The sequence below is a fragment of the Pleurodeles waltl genome, chromosome 6, assembly GCF_031143425.1.
Source record: "Pleurodeles waltl isolate 20211129_DDA chromosome 6, aPleWal1.hap1.20221129, whole genome shotgun sequence".
In the NCBI taxonomy this organism is placed as follows: domain Eukaryota; kingdom Metazoa; phylum Chordata; class Amphibia; order Caudata; family Salamandridae; genus Pleurodeles; species Pleurodeles waltl.
Genome location: NC_090445.1, coordinates 104,595,114 through 104,622,168, shown reverse-complemented (window position 1 = coordinate 104,622,168; position 27,055 = coordinate 104,595,114). Strand labels below are relative to the sequence as shown.

The 27,055-nt window shown below is 47.0% G+C and overlaps 1 protein-coding gene across 3 annotated transcripts in view; it reads right to left on the bottom strand.

The window, feature by feature from the left end:
* FBXL20 (F-box and leucine rich repeat protein 20) overlaps positions 1–15,581 on the bottom strand; it is a 391,966-nt gene extending 376,385 nt beyond the window's left edge. For 2 of the 3 annotated variants that reach the window (XM_069237458.1, XM_069237457.1), the window contains exon 1: positions 14,965–15,154. In XM_069237458.1, the coding sequence (XP_069093559.1) occupies positions 14,965–15,006 (42 nt within the window). In that variant the 5' untranslated portion in view covers positions 15,007–15,154. Of the gene's footprint in view, positions 1–14,964 lie in introns of all 3 variants that reach the window. The other variant, XM_069237456.1, reaches the window with a different exon arrangement.
* Between the last annotated feature and the right edge of the window lie 11,474 nt (positions 15,582–27,055).

Sequence of the window (27,055 nt, the reverse complement as noted above, 5' to 3'; positions counted from 1 at the left end):
TGGGTGGGTGGAAGAAGCAACGCAGATTGGGAAGACGCAACGCAGACGGGTGGGGGAAGATGCAACGCAGACGGGTGGGTGGGGGAAGAAGCAACGCGGGTGGGTGGGGGTAGAAGAAGCAACGCGGGTGGGTGGGGGAAGAAGAAGCAACACGGGTGGGTGGGTGGGGGAAGAAGAAGCAACACGGGTGGGTGGGTGGGGGAAGAAGAAGCAACACGGGTGGGTGGGGGAAGAAGCAACACGGGTGGGTGAAGAAGCAACACGGGTGGGTGAAGAAGCAACACGGGTGGGAGAAGAAGCAACACGGGTGGGTGGGAGAAGAAGCAACACGGGTGGGTGGGTGGGTGAAGAAGCAACACGGGTGGGTGGGTGGGTGAAGAAGCAACACGGGTGGGTGGGTGAAGAAGCAACGCAGGCGGGTGGAAGCAATGCAGATGGGTGGGAGGGAGGGGTGGAAGCAATGCAGATGGGTGGGAGGGAGGGGTGGAAGCAACACAGATGGGTGGGAGGGAGGGGTGGAAGCAACACAGATGGGTGGGAGGGAGGGGTGGAAGCAACACAGACGGGTGGGTGAGTGGGCGGGAGAAGAAGCAACGCAGACGGGTGGGTGAGTGGGCGGGAGAAGAAGCAACGCAGACAGGTGGGTGAGTGGGCGGGAGAAGAAGCAACAGACGGGTGGGAGGGAGGAAGAAGAAGCAACACAGACGGGTGGGTGGGAGGGGGAAGAAGCAACTTACATACACTGGTTCATGTGGTAAGCTAAGTACTTTCAATGTGAGTTCTATAACAGTGAAGTAGGCGCACTTTGCTTTAAGCATGTACCCGCCTAAGCATTGAGAGCACAGTGCTTTCAGCATGCTGCTATGACCTGTGTTGTGAGCAAAGTGCAACTGTTCATTGGAAAAGTGTACAGAGCTTTTAAGTATTTTTAGTGCACAGTTCATACATGCAATGAATGTCCGGTGAGATGACCATGCAGTGCTTTCTTTCACAGTAAGTACTGTGGCATGCCACAAGTGCACTGTGCTTTCAACGTGCATGCTATGTTCCATGAGGTAAGCATACATACAAAATATGCACTCTCTACTGAACAGTGAGCACAAAGCAATGACACACACACCAAAGTATTACAAGGGACTGTGTGAGAAGAGCATGGTGCTTCCAACCTATGCATTTGTAACGTGCGGTTAATGTACAAAACTTCCAACGTATGTACTATGGTATGCACAGTGAGGGAGAGTGCTCTCAAATAAGTACTATGGACTGGCAATGCTCTTGAGGGTATGATATTCCATAGTGTGCCCATAATGCTCTCAAATACATACTACAGGGTGTGTAGTTAGCGCAGACGGTCCACGAAGTAAGCTGGCAGGGCTCTCAATGTGTGCAAGGTAGTCCATGGAGTGAAATCAGAATGTTCTGTAGAGAAGTAAAGGGGTTGGATGGTGAGTGCACAGTGCGCTGGAGGTGTGTTTCGAGCTGCATACTAAGCAATACTGTGAAGCGAGTGCATGCTGCTTTTAACATATGAATGAAGAAAGGACAGTGTTTACTTGAACCAGATTCACAGCTTCAGACAAGAACAGGGCTCACTGTTTATCAATACCTGAAGCTATTTCTACCCCTTCCGCAAAGACACAGTGTCCTATACAAGTAGAAAAGAGATGTATAAATTCCCTGCAGACAGCGATTCCAAAGTTCCTCTGGAGCTCAGGTACAGGTGCGACGCGGAGCTTGGAGACACTGGAGGTCTAGTGGTAGTTGAGCTGTGGGCAAACTTCATCCAAATCCACTGCTCACCAAAAGCACCTAATACATCACATGCACAATAAAAGTTGTTTCTTTCTTAATGTTGCTTCTTTGGATTGTATGCTATGTCAAAAAGCCTTCTCTATATTCCTAAAACCCTTCATAAAACACACTTTAACTTAAAACTTCTATTGCCTCTCCTTTTTTCCTTTGAATTATACTTTTTTCTTTCCATCTTTTTTCTTGTTCTCTCTGAACACAGCCTAGTCTGTCCCCTGTGTTTGCCTACATCTCTTCTGTTGCATTTCAGAAAACTGCCCACACGCCATTTCAAAAAGCACAACAAACTCCTTTGTTAGTAATAACACTGGATTTGGCCTATGAAATGTACTAATCCCACCAACCATCGGCATAAATTTGCATACCCTCCGTAATGATCATACGTAACCCCTAGGACATAACTCACTAAGAATAATAGTAAGTAAATGTATGGTATGGTATCCTTGAGACCACAAGATTAACCCCGAAAACCGAAATAACCTCGGTTTTCCGGCGCATCGTGCTACCCGGCATAAGGTGCTTCAACGCCTTGTAGGAGCTAGTAAGTGCTATATAAATGCAATTACAATACACAGATTGGCAATTTAATATGTGGAGCTAGAAAGCTTATTAGGCTCAACATGGCATCTATCTACAATAAATGGTCACTGGAGAGTGAGACCTGACACCCACTTATGCACAAAGGTGACCACGATATACACTGTTTTATGTTAAACCCCTTTGAAACAGCTATATTAATGAACGGTTTTTAATCTCTTCGCGAAATATCCTTCCCGACAGCCGAGCAACAAAGCACTGTGCGCACTCACGGGCCCGGGTCTGATATTGCTCACGAATTAATTCCAGTCCTCCATAGCTTGACATGATGGGCACAGTTCAAGGCCAACAACGCGCGCACCCTCCCAAGCAAGGAGCCTGACACTTGCGTCATCCCAAGCCAAGCGCCACAACAAACACAACTGTGTGATAAGCGCCCTTGTAAATACGTCTGTCATTTGTAGAAACAGTCCCTTACCATTCTTGGCTGCATAGGGAGCCTTTCAGCATGATCACGAGCTCTCAGACTGACAACCGTGCTAGTAATCAGTTATTTTGTGGTCAGGTCTGTTTCTAATTGGTTAATGGAGATCTTTGTGACCCAACTGTGTTCGCAAACACTATGCTGTCTGTGTGTTTTTCACACACTGCTGCCTGCGTTTGTGCGCAGACACCATGCTGTCTACTGCGGATGCAAACGAATGCCGTTTCTCTTACCACCCAAGGAAGCCATTTGCCATAAGGATGGGCTGTTGCAAGAGTGCATCCCACGGCCAAATATGTTGCTCTGGTACTGTACGCACGTGGACAGTCTAACCATGCTTTTCTTTGTATCTGGGGAGTATATGCGGAGTATGGGGCAGAAAGAATTCCTTTGTATCCGAGAGTACATGCAGGGATTGGGTGCCGGGCAGAAAGGTGAACGTGGTCTGTTTAACCATGCTTCCCTTTGTATCTGGGAGTACATGCGGGGTATGGGCAGAAAGGTTTCCTTTGTATCCGAGAGTACATGTAGCGTATGGGTGTCGGGCAGACAGGTGCAGGTGGACTGTTTAACCATGCTTCTCTTTGTATCTGGGAGTATATGCGGTTTCAGGAGGAAAGATGCACGTGGACTGTCTAACCATGTTCTCCTTTGTATCCGGGAGTATGTGCGGGGTATGGGGCAGAAAGGTGCACGTAGACTGTCTCATGTTTTCTGTTGTATCTGGGAGTATAACGGACTATGGGTTTCCGGTGGAAAGATGCACGTTGACTGTCTAACCATGCTTTCCTTTGTATCTGGGAGTATATGCGGGGTATGGGCAGAAGGGTGCACGTGGACTGTCTAACCATGCTTTCTGCTGTATATAGAAGTATATTTGAGGAATGTGTATGGGGCGGAAAGATGCATGTGGACTTTCTAACCATGCTTTCTTCTGTATCTGGGAGTATATGCGAGGAATGTGTTGTTCTGTTGGGAAGTATGGCTTTTACAACTACATGGCTTCGGGGCTGTGCTCTGTGTATGAGGGGAAGGGAAGGTCTCACATTTTTTTTTTGTAAACATATTTTTATTGCAATTTCAGTTGTCTAACAATCATGAACTCGTGGTGAGATACAACTTTTTTCAACCATTTTTTGTTGTCAATACAGTGGTCTTACTCAGTCCATACATACCGGGTCCACTATAAAACTGGGACCCTATGAACTCACCCGGCTCTCCCCCTGCAACTTCTCCCTCCCCCCTTAGTGAGCCAAATTTCGTGGTGCGGGATGAACATTGTGTGTTGGTCACATACGTGCTGCCTCTCCTTGTGTGCGGTATTGTCAGGTTCCCTTTGAGTAAAGATGTCCGCTATCAGGTGCGATGCGGTTAAGCCCCGTCAGTCCGTTATTCAGTCAAGGGGCCAACTCAGTCGGGATCTCCTCTTCCATGGCTTCCATTACAACATCCCATCCCTGTGCTATTTCTGGTGGTCTCATCACTCTTTTGCCCTCTCTGAGAAGAACATCGCCCTTGCATCTAGCCCATTTTTTTCAATTCCCTTTTCCACTGAGATATCCTTAGGCCCGTCAGATTTTTCCATGTCATTGCAATTTCCCTCTTGGCCAACACGGAAGCCAGGTCCTGAAATCTGCTAGTGACATTTGTCTTGGACGTATGTGGGAACCACCCAAATAAACAAAGGCCCATTTTACAGGGAATCATCTTGTTTATCGCTCTTGCCACTGATTGGGTCAACTCCCCCAAGAACGTCCCTAGAGTTGGAAAATCCCAAAACATGTGCCTGAATTCTGCTCCAAGCAATCCACACCTAGTAAATTTTGCTCAGTCCGTTCCAAAGTGCTTGCTGATCTGACCAGGGGTTAAATAAGCTTGATGCAGCACATAAAAGTTAAGAGGCTTAAATCTAACATTTCTAGTCGTCCTGGGGAAGCCCTCCGGTATTTGATCCCATGCTTTGTCAGGAATGTCGGTCCCCAGATCCCTCTCCCATTTTAGTCTAAATTAGGTCAATGGGAGGGTCTTATCTGCCCGTATTCTACCATATAAATGTCACCGCTCTGAGCTTACCGGTGGAGGTCTCCAGATAGGTTCAATTTGTCTGTGTTGGGGGCTCTCCCAATCCCTCCCTATCAGTGCCGCTGAATAGTAGCAGTAATTGAGCCATGGAGTAGAAAATGACCCCCCCGGTAAATCAAACTCCACTCTAAGGTCTTTGAATGTTGTCATTGTCCCTTCCTTAAACAGGGTTCCCACAGTCTGGACCCCCACTGCAACCCAGGCTTGGAGCCCCTCCCAGGTCCTCTTAGGCGGTAATGCCACTATGGACAACAGAGGAAGGTCCGGGGAGTATGGGGTCTTTATCTTAAGTTTACGTAAACAGCTTGTCCAGCATTGAATCAAGGTTTTCAATTCAGGGGAGTCCCCCGGCCTGCCGCCTCGACCCCCAACACCTCCATTAACCTCGTCCACGGAGGAGTGAATAGTTTCACTATTGCCTCATGGTCTTGTCTGCTTGCTATCCACTGTGTACGCCATTGGAGCTGTTCCGCCAAGTAATAGGCTTCAAAGTCGGGGACCGCCAAAACTCCACCCGAGGACTACCTTTGGAGTTTGGCTAATGCCACTCTCCTTCGTCCGCTGCCCCACAGAAATGCTATGACCAGTGCCTCCAATTCCCTAAAGGTTGCCCTGAGTATCCATATCGGTAAGACGGTAAAGTAATATAGTGGCCTAGGCAGAACTATAATTTTTAGAAGTGCTACCCTACCGGCTACAGACAATGGCAAGGTTTGCCAAAAAGTCATACTGGTCCTGACGGACTGCAGGGTTCTTCCTACATTGCCGTCAAGGATGTACTATGGGTCATGGTACACCTTAACCCCCAAATAAGACAACGTGGTTCCCACATGACCGTACCCAGCCGGAAAGGGGGCATTGCCGCAGGACTCAGCTGGAACAACCTGGCTTTGTCCCAGTTTACTCCCAGTCCCGAAAAAGTACCAAACTACGGGCCATATGTACGAACACATTTTCCCATTGACACAGAATGGGAAAAACCCTTTGCTACATGTGGCCCTAAGAGAGCATTAGCTGGGCTCACGGCAGGTCTTTATGCATATCCCCCCCCTCCCCCCCAAAAAAAAATCAGTAGGTCGTCGGCATATAAGACTATTCGGTGTCTTCCCCCTCCTGCTCTTACTATCCGACCTTCCTCCCCACCTCAAGCTGCAGCTGCCAGTGGTTCCATTGCCAACGCAAACAGCAACGGAAACAGGGGGCAGCCCCGTCCAGTGCCCCACTCCACTGCATAGCTTTCTGATATTATCCGTCCTGTGCGCACTCTGGCCATAGGTTTGGTATACAGTAACTGCACCCATGCAATATAGTCAGGTCCCAAGCCCAGCCTGGCCATCACTGCATAAAGGAACCCCCACTCTAGGCTGTCAAAGGCCTTCTCGATATCCAAAGCAAGCACCCCGGCAGTCTTGTCATCTTGGGCGGGGTCCCTCATGACTGCTAACAATCGGCATATATTATCTGCTGTGTTTCGACCAGGGACAAAACCTGCCTGATCTGGGTGTATCAGTTTTGTCATGTGAGGGAGGAGCCTTGTGGCCAAGATCTTACTGAGGATCTTGTAGTCCAAATTCAACATGGACAAAGGTCTGTAAGCGCTGCACACCGTAGGACTTTTACCAGGTTTTAGCAGAGGAACCACTATCGCCTCTCGTGTCTTGGCCGGCAGTATTCCCTGCTACCTGGCAGCCTTACATAGGGTCTCTAGCCTTGGAGCCAGCAGTTCTATGTATACAGCATAAAACTCAACTGGGAAACCATCCGTCTCCGGTGTCTTTCCCCAGGCTAACTCCTTGATGGCCCCCTTGATTTCCTGCTGGGTGATGGCCCCTCCCAACTGCCGTGCTGTGTCAGGTGTAAGTGCTGTGAGTTGCATCTGGGCCAAGTAGGCCTCAGTGGTTTCCCTATCACATTGGAGGGTACTTTTGTATAACCGCTCATAGTAGGTTAGGAAATGTGCATTAATTTCTTCCTGTCCATAGATGCAGTCCCCCAGGTCTGTTTTTATTTCCAGTATGGTTGAGCCTCTCCGAGTCGGCAACACCACCCATGCCAGCATACAGCCTGCCTTGTCCCTCTCCCCGTGGGGTCTGGTTATATCATTTCTGTAGTCGAAGCAGCGAAGACGTTCCACGCACTCCGCTGCTGTTTATTTAAACTCCAATATTGTGTGCTGGAAGTTTGGATTCTCCAGCCTATTCTTTTCAGCCTCTCAGTTTATCCTCCGCCTCCATGGAGTCTCTAGGTAGTGTTCTACGTACCCCCATCGCTCCCTCCTATACACCTTCCCTTCATTACCACTTTAAAAGCGTCCCATCCTATCAAAGGATTGCTGGTTGTGGCCTCGTTATCCGCAACAAAGTGAGTAATATGCGGTTTCATTTCCCCCTGATTTTGTGCATCCTCTAATGATTCTGGTTTCAATTTCCATGTGGAGATACGGGGGAGGGGCAGGACCCACTTCAGCGATAACAATACTGGGTTATGATCTGAGATTGTGCAAGCCAAGTATTCAGCGTTATGCATATGTGGGAACACATCTGGTGTACACAAGAATGCATCAAGCCAAACATGTAGCTCATGTAAATAAGAGAAGTACGAGTAGTCCCTGGTGTCTGTGTGCAACTTTCGCCACGCACCTACCAGGCCCCAATGTGACTGCCAGGATGTGAACTGCCGTGCCACTCTAGTAAGCAGAGAATCGTGCAAGGAAAGGTCTCACATGTTTACTGTTGTCTGAAAACAACATTTATCTAAGTAGTATATTCTTATGTTGAAGCGCATAACTTTGACAACTGTAAAGCTTTCGGTAAAGCAAGGTGGAGGACGAAGGAGAGCTAGGTGAGCCCAACACTGAGTGCACTGTCCTGAGGAACCTGACAGTTGATGAGAAGAAGCATACACCATCTAGGGTTAATCACTGTGTGGATGTTTACTCCCGAATCGGACAATGTGAGCCCATGTGCACACTCAAGCCACATACTGTAAGCAGGACAGCAAGCAAACCCTGCTGAACCGCAAACCTTGATTCGACACACCATTAGCAGACACTATTTACTCACTTCCGAACCGATCCTTTGTTTCAAGGTCAACAACACTGACCTACAAAAAATATTGCATACACCACAACATCCTGACTGCAAAGCAGATGCTAGAAACCATACACTGCCTGAGAGTGTGCTCATTCTGCTAGACCACATGCACCACAAGAGCTCACCCAGCCCACAAAGACCAATTGAGTGTGTGTATGCTGAGTTATTCACTAACACCACAAGGGTTGCATGTGCCAAGCAACACACATTGTGAGAGTCCATGTATGCAGACATACACCGCAAGAGAAACCCTGAAGTTGCTGAACCGCACGCACATGCTGCGATAGTCCATGTGTACACAGATATAAACCACAAGTGAGAGCCTGAAGGTGCTAAACAGCACATACATTCCATGTCTGCATAGACATATGCCGCAAGTGAGATTCTGAAGGTGCTGAACCGCACACACATGCTGCAAGAGTTGCAAGTGTAAGTCCCATACATACAATGCAGGGGACTGCAAGTGCAAAGCTGCACGCACCATGAGAGCTTGCGTATTCCAAGCTACATACACAGCAAGCGCTCAGATGTGCCCATCTGTACCACACTGTGAGCCCAAATCCATCCTATTGAATGACACAGTCAGCCCATAAGGCTTCATTTTATGTCAGACACCATGATCCCACCTGCGTCCCTTCCAAACCAGACACTTTTAGCCAGAAATGACCCTACTTCCAAGTCAAATATATTGCTTTCACTACCAAGCCTGGCATCACAGAGTTCAGCCAGCCTGAGATGTCGTCTTAAAGAGAATTCATATCACATTCGCTCTCAAGCCTCTTTTCACCTCAGGACCAAGTCTTGCACTGTGTGCACTACTTTAGTCTTGCATTCTGAATCTGGCAATAGCTAACATGTTTTCTTTCATCGTCTGGCCCAGAGACCTAACAAGCAACGGCATTTTACTCAATGGCATTAGTAGAAATTGAGTTTTATTTCTTTTTTTGAAATGGAGGAGCTACACTAATGTGTGGCAGGACATTGCTCTATAGCTTGGGCGTGTTTCGAGTATGTCCCTTTTCGCGCCATCTGCTTTCCAAGGGGTGCTATAATTACTTCTTGTGTTGCGTCGGCCTCCTGCCATTTAGAAATACTTAATCAGTTACGGTGCTGTATGAACAGATACTGGCTCGCAAGCAAAACAGCACATTCAGAAAACAATGGGGGCCAGCAGATGAGTACTTCTGGGATCAAAGTTATGTGTTGCACTTCGTAAAAATTATTAGGAGTCCGGCGGCAGCCTGGATAATGCTTCAATGCAACCAGGAAGCTGGCAGCAATGCTGTCGAACAAGGCATTGCCGCTGTCCAGGTGGGAAACAAACAGGACTTAGACATACCTTCTAAAGTTTAAGCAGGAGTGACGGCTGACTCCAAGCAGATTGTTTCTTGGGATTGTGGCTTTTAAATGAGAGGACAACGATGAAGTGGCAGGTTTTTACATTGGTGATGAGAAAGGAGGTGAATCAGTCCACTTAAATTTAGGGGTAACCTCTCTTGGGTGTGGCCCTGTATGATACTGTTGACTATGAGAATAAATTCAGTACTGATGGGCATCAACTAAAGGAAGACCCTAGACATCCGGGATTGGAAGAGGGAAAGTCAGGCTTTGAGTCACTCAATATCTATGCTTTAGGAGACCTTCAGATTCACTTGAATAACTCTGGCGTACGGGAGGCTCCTAATGTCCACTGGTAAGAAGACTGCTGGTCACTGGGAACAGCTCACAGGTAGAAGTTCGCAAGTGTGTAAGATGGTATGGTGGTAGGCAGGAAGCCGGCCAATAGGGTGTTGCGGGGAATCACTGCGCGGGCTTGTTAGTCTGTTCCTCCTAGAGCGGCCAGTCTGCCATTGTGCACACTCCCGGCCAAGACTGTTCACGCAGACAACCCAGTCTGACATGGTGCACATTCCAGAGAGCGCTCACACAGAGAAGGCAGTCTGTCATTGTGCACGCACTCAAGTCTGCTCCTTCAACAGCACTCAGTCGGAATAGCTTTTCGTGGTTTCATTCCTGCTCCCTCCGGTTCTTTAGCTAATTGAGACGCCAGAAACGGCAGCAACCACAAAAGGATACAGACTCATTAACCGCAGCAACAATAAAGCCTGCGCCCGGCCAGCAGGCCCTTTGTATAACCACTAGCTGCACGCACGAGCCAGCCAGTCATGGGGCATGGTCATGCTATGGAGCACACTTCTTTAAACTACCTTAGCGTCAAACACATCACCTTTAAACATTTGATCAGATTCCAGAAAGGAAGTGGACTTAGACGTAAAGAAAAGAAACTCCAATCTAAATAATGTAGTCTTTATATGGATGTAATATTAGGAGACAAAGCAAAAAGATAGCTTCAACCCAATCAATCATACGTGCCTGCGCCTTTGTCCCATATCTTATTAAATAAACTGTGCTGCTTCATACATAAATAGCGCAGTGTGCACACAACCATCTAAGCACGCACAAGACCGACATGGAGCTGGTTCAAAGTTGATCCTCTCGGGACATATATTTTTAGGGCTCAATACACTGTATGAAGACCTCATGAGCAAACACAGTGACACGTCCATGGTATGTTCACGCCTTAGGCACATGCTTCCCTACTACTACGTATATGCCATGGGGAACCTACATGGTTAATACTGCATTCATGCCATGTGACACTAATGAAAGATACTTGGTTAATGATAATCACATGCTGATCCTTTGGGAGAAGACTGTGGTAAACGGAGTACATACTTCCTTGACTCCATGGGCACATACATGGTTAGTTCAACATACATGCTTAAGGGCTCTTCTCGGCACAAACGCTTAGCTATAAATGCAAGCTGCTGTTAGCATTGCATACATACTTTGGAATTCTAACTAGCAGACAAGGTTAGAATTAAGTACATGCTATGGAGACCTCGCAATACACGTGGATAGCGCTGCATTCGTGCTCTGGACAGATAGATGGTTAGAAAGATGTTCAAACTTTTGCTTTGGTGGGATAGGAGGACCTTGGTACATACATGGCATTCCCCCTGCTCTTAAGTATGCTCACAATACACTAAGACAGTTCAATGGGTCGAGAACTTGCCCAGTGGCATGATCACCAGTTTTGAATCCATGTTGGGTAGCTAGGGCTTTCATCGTTGAAATAAGTGAGCAATGCTGCTGATATTGCTTTTGAAGGCTCCTGCCTAGAAACTGGATACCGCCACCACATCAAATCAAAGTCAGAGACATTACAAGAACTACAAAGGGGACCTGTGATCACCTCTCGACTTGGAGAAGAAGGATCTCATGACTTGATTTTCGGTCAGGTTAAGACGAGTACAGTTATGCATGAGGATTCCCTACTGTGAGCTACTCAACGTAAATAGGACAAGAACTAGAACCAGTGAAAAAACATTAATGTGCCTTTTTGGGTGGGGGGGAACTAGTAATGTGACACAACAGACTACATTTTTGGGATGTGAAGGATGCTAGATAGAGCATTACCGAAAGAATGGCAAATGTAGAGAAGCTGGTTATATGAAAAGGCACAAAGTGGGTTGGGGTTCATAATACATTTCTAAAGGTTATAACTGGGCCTCAATTAGCTGCGTAACCACGTACTGGTGGAGCTGTAACAGCGGTGGCTTGCAGGGTGACACCAATTGTGGCGGATACAGCAGATAAGAAATTATGTTTTTCCAGATCTGGAGGTTACGACCCATATGAGCTTTAAATGTGTAATTTGGTCGAGGTTTCTCAGCAGCAACAGGTGCTCTTACGGGTATGTCACATTGGTTAAAAAAATGTACTTAACAAAATGGTAATAAAGATGTATACATATGAAAAAATGCAACATTTAGTTAGGCAAGAATAAGTATAATTTGGCATACCGAGTCATCTTACTTTGTGGTGTACTATTATATAAAATGTAATTCTTATAAAATATGTTTGAAGTAAGAGGACTCCCATTTGAACGAGAGGACTGCTGGATAAGATATTTATTCAACCAACTCACAATTACTGCCCAGAAGAAATGACCAAAATATGCCCGATAGTGCGAGACCCGATTGTTGCCCCCACAATATACATCCTTCTGTTCCCTAGATCATGCGTTGACGTTCAGAGTGTCTGGGGCTCACAGTCCTAGAGAAAGTGCTAATACCTGGGAGAAGTATTAACTGTTATTCCCTTTACCCGACCATGACCATATAAACCCTAACATATTGCATGGATCTAGCTTCTGGCACACCATTCTATAAAAGTTGCATATTTTTACTCAAGCATACTAACAATCACCAAAAGATCCAACAATGCCGTAATATTTCACAAGGTTTAATGTTCGGTTCTCTAATTAGATGTCTTTCTGGCAGAAGACTTCACACTTCTGCCTTTGATTTTCCAGGGGGTGCTGCAGGAGACCAGGAACCCTGCTATGAAGTTCTTACTATCACACGAGGTTGGGTTTCTAAGCCCCTTTGGTGGGAGCGATGGTTATTTAACGCTGCCATAGTTTTCACAGGATCCGGATTTCAATTAATTACACGGTCTCTAGGTGGAGCACACCGCCAGGCTATATCGACTGGGTACAACACCGCCACAGAACGCAGCTTTATATAACACTGTTAAAGTTGCTTGTCTGTACAACAAGCACATGCTAGCCTCGCTGTGCAGAAAAATAATACATTTTCATCACACAGTACATAATGTTGGCATGACCCCAAGCATGGCACAATATTGACACCGCCCAGCGACGTGGCACATTAAGGGCGCATTACGCTAGCTAGCACAATAATGGCTGGCACCACAGTGTCAAACTCACCGATTCAGTGAGTACACCCAGCGATGAGATCTAAATGCATTTATTTTTCTAGGTTCTGTGGGGCTCAGAGCCGACTTAAAATAATCGATTTATTTCAAAATATGGTGGAGGTTTTGTCTACCGCTTTAGTTACAAGTCTGTCCTCCAAGAGACCAGGGTTATAATCCCATCCATCTCTATGGAACACACCTTGTATACTTCTACGTAAATAATGATCTGTGCGTGCTTCAATCTGGAAATAAGCATAGGTAACCTGAGACGTAAAAATGACCACTGTTCAAAAGTCATTTTCTCATCACACTCCAATACGTATTGGGTTATCCGATACAGTTACACCCACACAGGACAACTCTTAAAATGTCTAATGCTTAAAAAAAAAAAAGTCGTTGGTCAATTACTCTTCTGTGTAAAACTCCTCTCGCTTCTATTGCTGCTCCTGGCGCAATAGAAACGTTCTATGTAAGCAACTCAGCTGTCCTTCTAGAAAGGTTTGGGCAGTATCAAAAAGCAAAAATAAATAAATAGAAGTACGTTGGCCACAAGGAAACTCTGTAATGAGCGCTTCGGCGTTCTAGAATGATGTACGAACTGAAGCAGCCTCCCCCCAGCATACAGACTTCCTCTTGCACTACTGGCAGCACAGTGGTCTCGTTGCTCACCCCTTCACAGCTGCGTGAGCAATTCACCCTAACCCCTCCCTGATGCGGCCTTTAATCCTAATCCCTTCCTGTCCCAGGCTCGCCGGGTACTGTTTACACGTACAGCGCAGGCCCCACACTTCCCCTATGTACATAAACAGATCTGTTCACAAGAGGCAGTATCAGGCCCCTATCAACCACCTGAGCCAGGGAGGTCTGTGAAGGAAGCCCTTTGTATATTAAAAACATATTTCGTAAAAACTAAGAAATAAGCACATAATGTTAGCACTGTTCTACCAGCACAGTAAAGACAGCCCTGCCTAATGTCTATATAGCTCACGTGACATTGTTGGCTCCTGCTCACAAAGAATCGGTGGAGGTAGGATGACCAGATCTCCCGGATATCCCAGGACAGTCCCTGTTTTTAGAGAACTGTCCCGGTGTCCCAAAGCTTCTTTTAATTTTAAATAAATGTCCCGGTTTTTGGGACAAAGGTCATTTTATTAAATAAATGTCCAGGTTTTAGGGACAAGGGTCAGATCATCTACGGAAGCATAAGTTAAAAAGGCCTACCAAGTATGAAATAATTATTTTATCAGTTACTGTCAGGCAACACAGTCCCCTGTCTGCTCCCAGCAGAGAGCTGGAGTTGGGAGCAGAGAGAAGTGAGTGAGGGCAGGGTGGGAGTTCAAGCCATAGCTAATTTTATATATGTAGTCTTGTAAGTGTGAAAGTGTGTGTGTGTGTGTACACACATACGAACACACACACACTACCTCACAAAGCTACCAAAAAAACGGTACAGGCCAGTTATAAAAGTGAGAGTAATGTCTTTAGTCTTTCTTTTATGTCTGACCTGTCCCGGTTTTTGATCCTCAAAAGCTGGTCACCCTAGGTGGGGGTGATTGAGAGCAAGCAGAGCATATGGGTAAAGTCAAATGGATCGGATTTCTCCAAGTAAACATACTGCATTAACTTTACAGATCCACATCCACCCAAAATATGTATGAACTAAGAGACAGGATAAAATGGTAACCACCACATTGAGATGGAAGCGATAACCTGGCTCCCAAAAGAGATACATATAGTCTTAAACAACCCACAGCCGGTACCCGCAGAGGTGTGGGTACTACAATCAACACTACAAGACGCGTATAACCAAAATGACACTCCTTAAAATCCCAGCAACACAGATGGGGCAGGTACGAGGGTAGACCAGGGGGCCGTGACATAAACAGAGTGCCCAAGTAACGCTGACGAAGAAACGTGATAGTTGCAAGGCGCCGTGCCACAAAGCTTAGAAGCAGATTGTGACACACCAGTTATTTGGAAGACGGTAACACGTATGAGAGTCACAACCACTACAACAGATCCTGATAAGATTCATGGCTATGGTTCGTACCTCAATCCCACCAAGAGATGCCTAACGCGCAAAACAATAGGTTCGTGCACTGCCTGCCTCTGTTCGTGTGTACGAGTTCGTGCACCAGATACCCCCCGACCTCGCTGTTGCACCCCGACACTCACCTCAAACCTGCTCTTAGTGACCCCGTTCATCTCTCTCCTCATGGTCCGGCTTTCGGTGTGCAACGGCTTCGGTCTCCTGTGGCCCCCCGGCTCTTCCGCCTCTCTGCACCAAGGTCCGGGGGTACGGACCTCTGCCCACCTCGGGGCTCGGGGTGCGTCGTCCACCCTCGCTGTGCCGCGGTCCGGCAGCGCGGCCTCCTGTCCTACACACCTTGTCTGGACACCAGTGAGTCCACTTTCCGGAGCGCCCTTTCTCCCCCCCGGGCCCCAGAGCGTCCTGTGTAACCCCAGCGGGTGGCCCTCTCTATGCCTCGGTCCGTCAGTGTAGTCGACTCCCTCCTCAGGCTATTTACGCCCCCCCGATGACAGAGGCCCCTGCACAGTACGGGGGCGGAAGGGCTGCTTTCCCTTGTTTCAGCTTCCTGAGACACAGGGCTGTCCACTGATGCCCCCTACCACACCGATCGGCAGCACCCTCCTCCCCGGGGTGCGCAGCTCTCCCCCACCTTCACTCTGCCCCCCTCCCTTCACGGAACTGTGACTCCTTCCGTCACCCCGGGCCTCGGTCCCGGAGCTCCCTGTACCGGAGTCGCAACACAACAAGGCGCCTTCTGATTGGCGGAGCGTATCCCCCTGTGCTGACAGCCGCCTGCGGGGGGCCGACGGAGGCTCAGGCAGCATACACAGTACACTGCGCCTGTGCAGCCCCACATCGAGGCGGAGCCAAGTCGCTAACAACTGACATCTTTGGGCCAGGCATAACAATCAGGCTAACCCTCCAGAGGGCCAGGGTGTCTACGTGCCTCTGACAGTGAACAAAAGGGATCCCGCAATGCCTGATCCCGACATGGCTTCCAACGTTGGTCAGTTCTTTTCCCAGTAGGCTAGAGAGTTTCACCCTAAACGTAAAAGTAGGACTAAAGAACATTCGTAGACCATAAGCACAGAAGAGAGACTCAAAGATCCCCAAAAAAAGAACTAGAGTGCAACTTTCCATGCAGCTGGCAGTATGAACCCGCGGGGGATGTCGACTCCATGCTGCTGAAATAAGAGATGTGAAATAAAAACATTTCTATCGTTGGCGACAAAGATTTTTCAATTCTATTAAGGGCACGGAGGCGAGGATTATGCTTCTCTTTTTATGCTGTATTAATCTTAGTAGCCAATACCCTTAGAGTAAACAAAATAGTCATATGGTAAACCATAGAGATGGCCCATATAAATACTCCAGTCACATGTAGTTCTATGTCAGGACTGGAGGCGAGAATTATTCAATCCTTTCCTCACTTTATTAATACAGCAAGTTCAAAGTTTAAATAATAAAACTTTTTGAAAATCCAACTCCCATGATGCCCATGATCGTAACCATAACAACCAGTAGACCAATCGTGTCCATCCAAATGTCCATATAAATGTCAGACGGGAGCAGTCCTGCCTCTTTCTTCACTGCCTCCTGTTAGTTAGGTCCTCGCTTCCTTCTAATTCTTTTACAAGACTTTGTCGGGGATTGCCTTGTGTTATTTCGTGCATTGTGCTGAGTATATTTACTGTTTTCTATTACTTGCATACTTCTGTGGAAGAGAGACGTGCAGTAGGCTACAGCCCAAGCGCACAGTGCAGTGACTACCAGAGCTGCTAGGGGCGCGCCAGTGCCGTTTTCGCATTTTGGCGAACGCTTGACAGGTCACGCTTCAGCTCTTCGTTAGTGCGTATGCGAGCTGCCGACGTGTGTGGGGACCATTCAAACCCTGCCCTCGGGGTTTTCTGAGCGGATTAGTACCCCCTCCAACCCTCGCTGGCACTGCGCTCGCGGTAGGTGCAGGCTGGGTCTGCTAAAATCTTTACTTGGTGGAAACACAATAGTGTAATTTCTCAGCCACCAATTAACTGGGGAGCACAACGAGGGAGCTGCCTTTAAATAATTTAGTATTTGGGCGAATTCTGGTGCTCTCAACCCAACAAAAATGTACATTCCCTTAAGGCAGTACTATATATATATATATATATATATATATATATATATATATATATATATGTATATTTTCTGTCCATATGGCCGGAGACAGATTACGATGGAGTCCTTTGAGGACCATTCCTACGCTACTTTCTTAGTGGCTGAGGAAGTGTGGCCCCCCTCAACGCCAATTACCCACAGGAGTGGACAAACTCCTTTCGCAGGCGGTAGCTAAGGCTTTAGCACCCCTGCAGGATAGAGTTGACAGATTAATGGACCAAGTGTCTAACGCCCCTGGCATATTCGGGGACTCAGGTACGAGGGCCAGTGCCTCTAGTAGCTTCTCCTTCTCTAGGCCAACTAAGCGTGACACAGGGCACCTGGAAGGTTTCAACAAATTGAGACACCTTCCCTAAGAGTGCGTGGACGCTCACAAACATACAAAAGGATGCATCATCCAGAGAGCATGGCAGCGCAGCTGCTTTAGAGATGGATCCCTTCATGGGATCGCTCTGTTCCAGGTGGGGGCGGGAGTGGTGAAACTGATGATGAGGGCTCATTGGACGAGGCACACGTTTTGGGCAGACCTTGGTGCCCATCAGCGACCACCTCTAGCCTAGAGGAGGAGGGGCCGGACAATTCCGATATGTTTGACCCTGAGGACATATACCATCCAAGGTCCTCAGAATGTGTCCCTGACCCCAAAGTAGCAGCTTATGTGGACAAGACGATTCAGCACCCTTTAGAGAAGGAGGTTAGAGCCCGCCTTTGCGCGGAATGCCCCAGACCCACGCTGGAGGACAAAGTGATGGCCACTCCGTCTTTTGACCCCAAATTATGCACCTTCTTTTCTAAGTACATGCGAAAGGGATCGATCACTTCTGGCGGGCTTGCCAGGATAAACTTCTGGACGTCCTGGGCCATTGACAAAAATAATTGAACTGGCAGAGTCAGCCAGACAATCAGGAGTACCCATGCAAATTGACGTCGTCGCAGGATAGGCACAACGGGCAGTCTGTCTGCTCAGGAATGTGAATTGCAACATCTCTACGGAGAGACACCGCTCCCTCCTAATAAAAATGGATCCTAAGTTGGGAGAGTTTCCAGCTCTGAGGCAGGTGCGATTGAACAAGGCAATCTGTTTGGGGACCCTTTTGTAAAAGAGTTGGGGAAGTTTGTGGCAACTTTCTCAGCTCTAGACAAAGCGCAATCTTCCATGCAAAAGATTTTTCCGGAGAAGGTTTTCCATGGGGCCGGAAGAGGCAGGGGTCGCTCCTCCAGCCGCTCCCTGCCACCAGGCCCCTCCAGAGCTCAGGCCCTCATCAACAGTGGCTGGAACAATGGGAGACAAGTTGCCTTCTTCCCAAACCGAGGTTCCGGTAGAAACCGACTCTCCTGCTTTACCAGAGGAGGCTCCAATGCTCCAGGAGGATGTGGCGGTAAGGACCCCTCTTTTTTCCCCTCAAAATCTGGGAGCGAGAATAAGCCTATACTTAGAGAACTGGGCACAGATTACATCCGACCCTTGGGTGTTGGAAACGGTGAAAGGTTCCCACATAGAGTTCTATGGGACCCCAATGCAACGCATGAGGCATCGCCCCATCCGATTCAATTTACAGTAATCTCAAATGATAGACATGGAGATACAACACCTTCTTGGCAAAGAGGCCATCATCCGAACGAGCCTTCATCCAATGGGTATCTTGAGCAATATCTTCTTGGTCGAGAAGAAGGACAAAGGCTTCAGACCCGTGATAAACCTCAAGGAATTCAACGAGTGGGTGGTCTACCAACACTTCAAGATGGAGGGTATGCATCTTCTCAGGGACCTTCTATGCCAAGGAGACTGGCTGGTCTGTCTGGACCTCAAGGATGCTTACCTCATGGTCCTGATCTTCCTGCCTCACCAACGTTTCCTGCAATTTCAGTGGCGGGACCTAATTTACGAATTCCGGTGTCTACCCTTTGGCCTATCGTCAGCAGCATGATGCTTCACGAAGTTGTTGAAACCGATGGTGGAGTACCTGAGGACTCAGGGTGTCAGACTAATAATCTATCTCGACAATATACTTTTGCTGGACGAATCATGTACTAAGCTGCTGGAATACGTGAATGTGACTATTGCCTTGCTTCAGGATCTCGGATTCGTTATCAACGGGGAGAAGTCTATGCTCCTTCTGTCACAATCCACAACCTTCCTGGGACACTACATCGACAACGCTGAAACTTCCAGAGAACAAGATCTCCAAGATCAAGAAAGAATTATCCAAAGTGCTCAGGAGGGACAGGATCTCCCTCCGGCAGATAGCCAGGATAGTGAGCCTTCTGTCTTCGTCAATACAGGCTATCTTCCTGGGCCCACTACATTACAGGGCCCTCCAGCGATTGAAAGCATCACCCCATCAGGAAAGGACATACGTACTCGGAACTGGTGGAGCTGTCATCAGAAGCCAGATCTGAGATGCAGTGGTGGCTGGATCACATGGAGGCATGGAACGGGAGAGCTACCTTTGGGTCCCTTCCTGACTTAGTGATAGAGTCAGATGCCAGCATCTGGCTGGGGTGCCAGGTGTGGACAAATATCCATGGGAGGTCTCCGGACTCCAGTGGAGCTGAACCTACACATCAACTGCCTGGAACTCCTAGCGGGTTCGTTTGCGATCTGATCGCTGACACTAGAGAAGGTATCCTGCTGTATCCTGTTAAGACTGGACAATATTTTGGTGGTCCAATACATCAACAGGCTGGGGGCCACTCGCTCCAGAGCCCTGGTGGAACTGGCAAAGGACTTCTGGCATTATTGCCTGCAGAAACAGATCTCAGTGGCGGCGGAGTACCTCTTGGGAACGCAGAACAAGGTGGCAGACTGGAATTCCCACTATCTCAGGGATTCTAGTTACTGGCAACTGAATCCGGTGATTTTTCAATCTCTGATGAATCGTTGGGGACCCTGTGGGGTGAATCTGTTTGCATCACGACTGAACACTCAGCTTCCCAAGTATTTCAGGTGGAGACCGGATGCTAGTGGATGCTATTCTGCAGGATTGGTCAGGAATTCAAGGATATGCTTTCCCTCCATTTCTGTTGATCCCCATGGTGGTAGCTCAAGTCAGATGACAGAGAGCATCATTGTTCTTGATCACACCGATTTGGAAAGCTCAATCGTGGTTCCTCACACTTCTGGGACTATTATCAATGGCACCCCTTGAACGTCCGACTTCCATGGGAATCCTTCGGGATCCAGCTGGACGTCCACACCCGTTAGTGACTGAGGGTCATCTCAGCCTGATGGCTTGGAGGATTTCAGGGGATGTTGGCAAGACATGCAAATTTCAAAAGACGCTAATGCACTTATCAGACAGTCGTAGGCTCCGGGCACGATCAAGCAATACAAATCAGTCTGGAATCGATGGGCTCGTTGATGTGTGGAGGAAAGGAAGGTGAATCCCGTGGGGGCTCCCGTCACTCTCGTAGTCAATTTCCTGTACAATTTCAGCTTGGCATACTGTGCAATCAATTCTTTCCAATCGTACATTTCTGCACACCACAACCAAATCAATAATTTGCCGGTCAGTGAACATCCTTGGGTGAGTAAATTACTCAAAGGAGTTAGATTGTCGAGACCTCCAGAACCCAGATCCTCGGGCTTATGGGAAGTCAATAAGGTACTCAACCTCATCTCTTTGTGGCAGGATAATCAGTTTCTGTCCAGAAAACAAATCTTGGCGAAATTGGCGATGCTGTTGTGCCTGATATCCTGCAAAAGGGCTTCAGATGTACGTGCCTTGGATCTCTCGGCAAGGGTCTTCACCCTTGAAGGGGTTACATTTACCATTTTCAGGAGAACTAAAACGAGTACAAGGTCAGTATCATATCCCAGTTTTGACTCGCATCCTAAACTATGTGTGGTAAGATGCCTTAAATGTATGAGGAAATGACGGAGGAATCTAGACCTCCGGGGGAGAGATAGTTACTGATTACCATCAGGACGCCATATAAGGCAGTTGCTGCTCCCACTATAGCCAGGTAGGTAAGATGGGTCCACCTTCAACCCTTCCCGCTCGAGGGCAGGTCGCTCCAGATTCCACAGAGGGAGATCTAGAAGCACCCAATCCTACTCCCAGGATGCAGGATCTACAAGTGAGCCTAATTTTAAGCTCAGAGGTTGTTTTAGGGGGCAGGATGGGGTGTTTTTTGCAAGTATGGCAGAAAAATTAGTTGTGACGCTTGGGTCTTGGAAAATATTCAAGGCTTCATGCTAGAGTTTTACGAGTCCTCATCTCAGACATCTTTTCCCTGTCCGGCATATTTGTCCCTTCAGGATCACAATTTCATGTCCGCAGAAATTGCATCGCTTTTGAAAAAAGGCGCTATTGTCGAGGCTTCCTCTCATCCGTTGGGGTTTCTCAGTTCGGTATTCATAGTGGACAAGAAGGGAGGTGGCTCCCGCCTCGTGTTGAACCTCAAAGATTTCAACGGCTGTTTTGTTTATCAGCATTTCAAGATGGAGGGCATCCACTTATTGAGGGATCATCTTTAGGAATGAGACAAGATGGTTCGTTTAGATTTAAAGGATGCCTTCCTTGACCATTCCTATTTTTCCTCCCCACTGTCGATTCCTCCAGTTTCTGTGGGATGGTCTTTGTTACGAATACAAGGTCCTTCCTTTCGGCCTCTCATCTGCCCCTTTGTGCTTCACAAAGGTGATAAAGCCGGTGGTAGAGTTCCTCCGTGCTTGAGGAGTCCGTCTTATAATTTACCTTGATTACATTCTCATTATGGCTCAATGTCCCCATCTAGTCCTCGACCATCTGGAATGGTCCATTTCTCCTCTCCAGAGTCTAGGATTTATTATCAATGCTCAGAAGTCCGTCTTAATTCCGTCTCAGAAGTTGGATTTTCTGGGTTTTCGGGTCGACTCTACTCTGGCTCAGTTGATCCTTCCCCCTCTGAAGATTCATCTGATCAAGAAAGAATTGAGGTTACTGTTGTCCAGACAGACTGTATCATTGAGGGCGATTGCCCGCATGGTGGGCCTGCTCTCTTCCTCCATTCAAGCGATATTTCCAGGTCCTCTACACTACAGGGCTCTGCAGAGATTGAAAGTTTTTCATCTTCGAGGGGTCTCAAATATGTGGACCAGATTCCCCTTTTGGAGGAGGCTCACTCAGAGATGTGTTGGTGGTTAGACGACATGGAGGCTGGAATGGCAGGGCCATCTTTGGTTCTTCCCCAGTGATTGTGATAGAGTCCAACACCAGTCTTTGGGACTAGGGGGCTCGTTGCGGGTCAGTTTCCACAGGGGGTCGTTGGTCCAAAGAGGAGCTGGACCTCCATATCAATTGTCTGGAGCTTCTACCGGCCTTGTTTGCAATTAAGAGCCTGTCTCCTATCGAGACGAATTGTTGTATCCTTCTTCGGATGGACAATATCTCAGCATTGAGATATGTCAACAAATTGGGCGGGACCAAGTCTTGCATTCTAGCGGAGATTGCCAAGGACTTTTGGCATTTTTGTCTGCAACACCGGATTTCAGTGGTAGCGGAATACCGTCCAGGGAGCAGCAACTCTGTGGCGGATTGGCACTCACATTACCGTTTGGATTTCAGCAACTGGAGACTTCAGCCCAAGGTCTTTTGAGTTCTTCCCTCCCTGTGGGGTCCCTTCTCGGTAGATCTGTTTGCATCGCGCCTCAATCTGCAAATGAAGACATTTTCAGTTGAAGGCCAGATCCGGAGGCACTAGCGACAGATGCTTTTCTCCAGAACTGGTCTCTGGGTCTGGGCTATGCGTTTCCTCTCTTCTTGATGATTCTCAGGGTTTTGGCTCAGATCCGTCGTCAGCAGGCGGATCTCATTCTAGTTACTTCTCTCTGGAGGTCCCAGGCTTGGTTTCTGCTAGCTCCGGAGTTGAGTTGCTACCTCCTAACATTGATTCCATTCCGACCCAACCTCCTTCTGGATCCCCAGGGCCTTCCTCATCCTCTAATTCTCTCAGGGCACCTGGCCCTAGTGGCGTGGCGTCTTTCAGGGAAAGATGGATTCTCCCAGGACTTTTGCAGGAGTCTTCCGCTTTCATTTCAGGATTCTGGTCTTCTAGTACCCACAAAAGATATGCTTCCGCTTGGAAACAATGGTGTTCTTGGTGCAGTGCACGGAACGCTGATCCGGCTTCAGCGGATTGCAGTCTGGTCCTAAATTGTTTGTCCTCTCTAGCTTCATCCATCTTATAGATCGGTTAATAATTATCGGTCGCACATTTTGGCGGGTCATTTGCCAGTAGATGGTAAACCTATGGGGAAATTACCCATCGTTTGTAAGCTTTTGAAAGGCATAAGGTTAGCTAACCCCCCTCGTCCACGTTATTCTACCCTTTAGGATGTGAATATAGTCTTGAGATTTTTAGAGTCGTGGCCGGCTAATAGATTCCTTTCCAGGAAACAGCTTTCGGCTAAACTCACTATGTTATTATGTTTAATCTCCTGCAAATGGGTTTCTGATGTTAGGGTGTTAGATTTGGCTGGTAGGGTTATTTTTTTCCTGAAGGAGTAACCTTTTCTATTTCCTGTCGTACTAAGTGTAATTTGAAATCGGTTTCCTATCCTAGTTTTGTAGACAATCCTGAATTGTGTGTAGCACAATGTCTGAGAGCTTATGAGGTAAGTACAGAAGAATTTCGATCTGATATGGGGGGACAGTTATTGATTTCATTAGTTAAACCTTATCACCCTGTTTTGTCTGCCGCTCTGGCCAGATGGGTTCGCTGGCTCTTGGGTAAAGCGGGCATTGATATTTCTAAATTTGGTGCTCATTCCACTAGAGGGGCCATGGCCTCAAAATCTTTTGCCTTGGGTTCCCGATTAAAAAATATTTTAAGAGCTGCAGATTGGTCTTCTGAATCTACGTTCAAATCGTTTTATTATAAACCTGTTGTGGATATTGAATCTATGGTTGTGGATCAGCTTTAAACAAGCATAATCGGAGCCTCCGGTCCTGACATAGAATAAAAAAAATTCTAGCATTTGCGGTAAGAATTTTTCAATTCTAATAAGGACACCGGGGCAAGGATTATCCCACCCGCACTGTTAAAGTTGTTTTTGACTTATTGTTTATTATTGTGATTACTGTTTCCTTGCAATGATTACTGTATTTCAGTGCTTTTTCCCTCCCTGTTACTATCTATAGGATTATTTGATCCTGGTTCAGTTTTATGGCTTGGTTTTTCATCTCTTTGCAGGTGCTGAGGACAAATGATTCTTTGGTGTTTCCAGCGCATTATTCTGAGGATTCAGATAGATGTTGGATTTCATTCCTATTCAATTTTTGAACAATGAAGACAAGTGACTCTTGATTCTTCTGAGTTGAGGTCTTCCTGGTTATCCGAGATCTCCGTCTTGGATCCGACCCGTTGGTACCTTCGCTGGTTGGATCTTCGGTGGAACATTGTAGTCCGGTGTGGTTTGCAGTTTCTTTCTCTTGTTGGGGATTGTTCTTGAGGCTTTTTACTATTATTGGACTTTCGTTAGGAAAGAGGAGGAGTTATATCCCTAAGGCGTTTTTATAGGGCTAGGCTCTATAGTAGTCCTGTGATATTGTGTCACAGGAAGTGATGTTTTGTTTTGTTTTCTGACTGGCTGCTAAAAATTAAAAGCATAGAAAGAGAAGCATAATCCTTGCCTCTGTGTCCTTAATAGAATTGAAAAATTCTTAACACGAATGCTAGAATTTTTTAAATTCCTCCTCTTTCTTTGCAATCCAAGTCAATAACATTCGAAGAAACTTTTCAACAAAGGCTCAAACTCGACCTGGGAAAATAACCACTTCCCAAGGACTTGAGGTCAGCAGAAAAAACTAGGAAAAAACTGGCCTCCGATTGTTCCTGCTTTCACAAGTATCCAGTGTGCCAAGCACTCCAACTGCTCCCAGACATCAGGGGCATAACAGCGATCATTTGTCATCCAGTCCTAAAAGGAAAAGCAAGAAGCAAAAAGGCCATAATATTCACATTCAGTCCTCTGTGTGTAGAACCAGAGAGAAAGAACCATACTTCAAATATTAGGGAGGGTACAGAATGTAGCATATGAAAGCATAACCATCATACATTTTAATGAAAACGAAAACAAAACAGCTACCCTCTTTTTGTGACTGACTAGGTGGGAAAATCCTCGCCTCCGTGTCCTCAATAGAATTGAAAATTCTTTGTCACGAATGCTAGAATATTTTTTATTCTATGTCAGGACCAGAGGCTCTGATTATGCTAGTTTAAAACTGATCCATAAGAATTGAAGCCACATCTAATATTGGTTTATAGTAAAAACTCTTAAAAGTAGACTCAGAGGACCAATCTGCAGCTTTTACATAAAATATCCTCTAAATGGGACCCTAAAGAAAATTATTTGGAAGCCATAGCACCCCTTGTAGAATGTGCACCAAATTTTGAAGTATCAATACCTGCCTCATTAAGCAGCTATTTCACCCATCTAGCTAGCATAGCTGCTTTTACTGGACAAAAAGGTTTTTGTAACTCAATCAATAATTAACCCTGCATATCAGTTTGAAATTCTGCTGTACTGATCTCATATGCCATCAGACATTGGACTACACATGGTTTAGACTTGCTTGGAAAAGCTGGATATGACACCACTCTGGAATTGCATTTTGTCCTTCTAGATATTAGAAAAGAAACTCCTTCTGGAGAAAATTGCCTAACTGCTAAGTCTAAGGCCCTCACATCCGAAACTCTCTTGCAAGAGATAGAAAATATGAGAACTATGTTAACATCCCATTAAACTGAATATTTTGGTTGAGGGGGATTGAACATCCGAATACCCCTAAGCAACTTACAAATAATGGGTAACTGCCTTGCCGGGCTCCCGTCTATAAAGAAGTGGCTGGCTAAAATGGCTGATTCGGAGTTGTTCACAGACCAGTAAGCCATTTCTGCCACAGCTAGTGACGAAAGAAAATTCACTATCATATGGCAATCTTCTCTGATGGGATATACACCTCGTGAAGTGCACCAATGACACTAACGTCTCCATGCAGAAGCGTATCTCTTGTGGGTACCTGGTGATCATGCAAGACTAATGAACTGTTGAGCTTCTTGCAAAAGGCCTGGGATATTCCATCTTTCCCCGAAACCAGCTAGGCCACCAAGGACAGATGACCTGTCTGGATCAATGGATGTGGAAGGCCTCCCGGATCTAACAAAAGATTCCAACGCCATGGTAGAAGAACCGAGGGTTGAGGGGGCACCCGCTAGTTCTAACACATTCATAAACCAAGGTTAAACTCTTCACAGCGGAGTCACTAGAATCATCTCCGCTCCCTGCAGCCTCATTTGAGCTAACACTCTGGGAATCATCATAAATGGAGGAAATACATAATTTCAAAATGGGCTCCAATCTTGGAGAAATGCGTCAGGGGCCCGAGCTTCTGGGTCTGGGCGCCAACTGAAAAAAACAGAAGTTAACAATTCAGGCGAGATGCAAAAAGGCCTATCTCGCATAGACCCCATCTGCAAATCAGAGCGCAAAAGGCTCTCGGGTGTAGTCTCCAGTTGCTGAAATCCCGGAGATGACGAGATTGCCATTCTGCTATCACATTGCGTTGACCTGGGAGGTATTCTGCTGTCACTGAAATGCGATTCTGCAGACAAAAATGGCAAAAATCCTTGGCTGTCTCTGTGAGAAGCTTGGACCTGTTGCCGCCCAGCTTGTTCACATAACGTACCACTCAAATATTGACGATGCGGAGCAAAATGCAACAAATTGTAAACAAACCTGCCAACAGTTCCAGTAGTTGATGTGGAGATCAAGGTCCTTCAAGGACCATCGACCTCCTGTGGAGATTTGACATCAGCGGGCTCCCTAACCCCCACAACTGGCATCCGCTTCTATAACGATCTCATCGGAGGAGCCAAAAATGTCTCAGTTGTTACAGGCCTCCATGTGATCCAGCCACCAGGAGATCTCCGTCTTGGTCTCCTCCGAAAGAAAGATATTTTGGGAATAAGAAAGACCCTTCTTCAGATGTTGACATTTCAGGCGTTGAAGGACCCAATAATGCAGAGGTCCCGTAAAAATCACCTGCATTGATGATGCTAGGAGACCTATTACTCTGGCTATTGACCTCACTG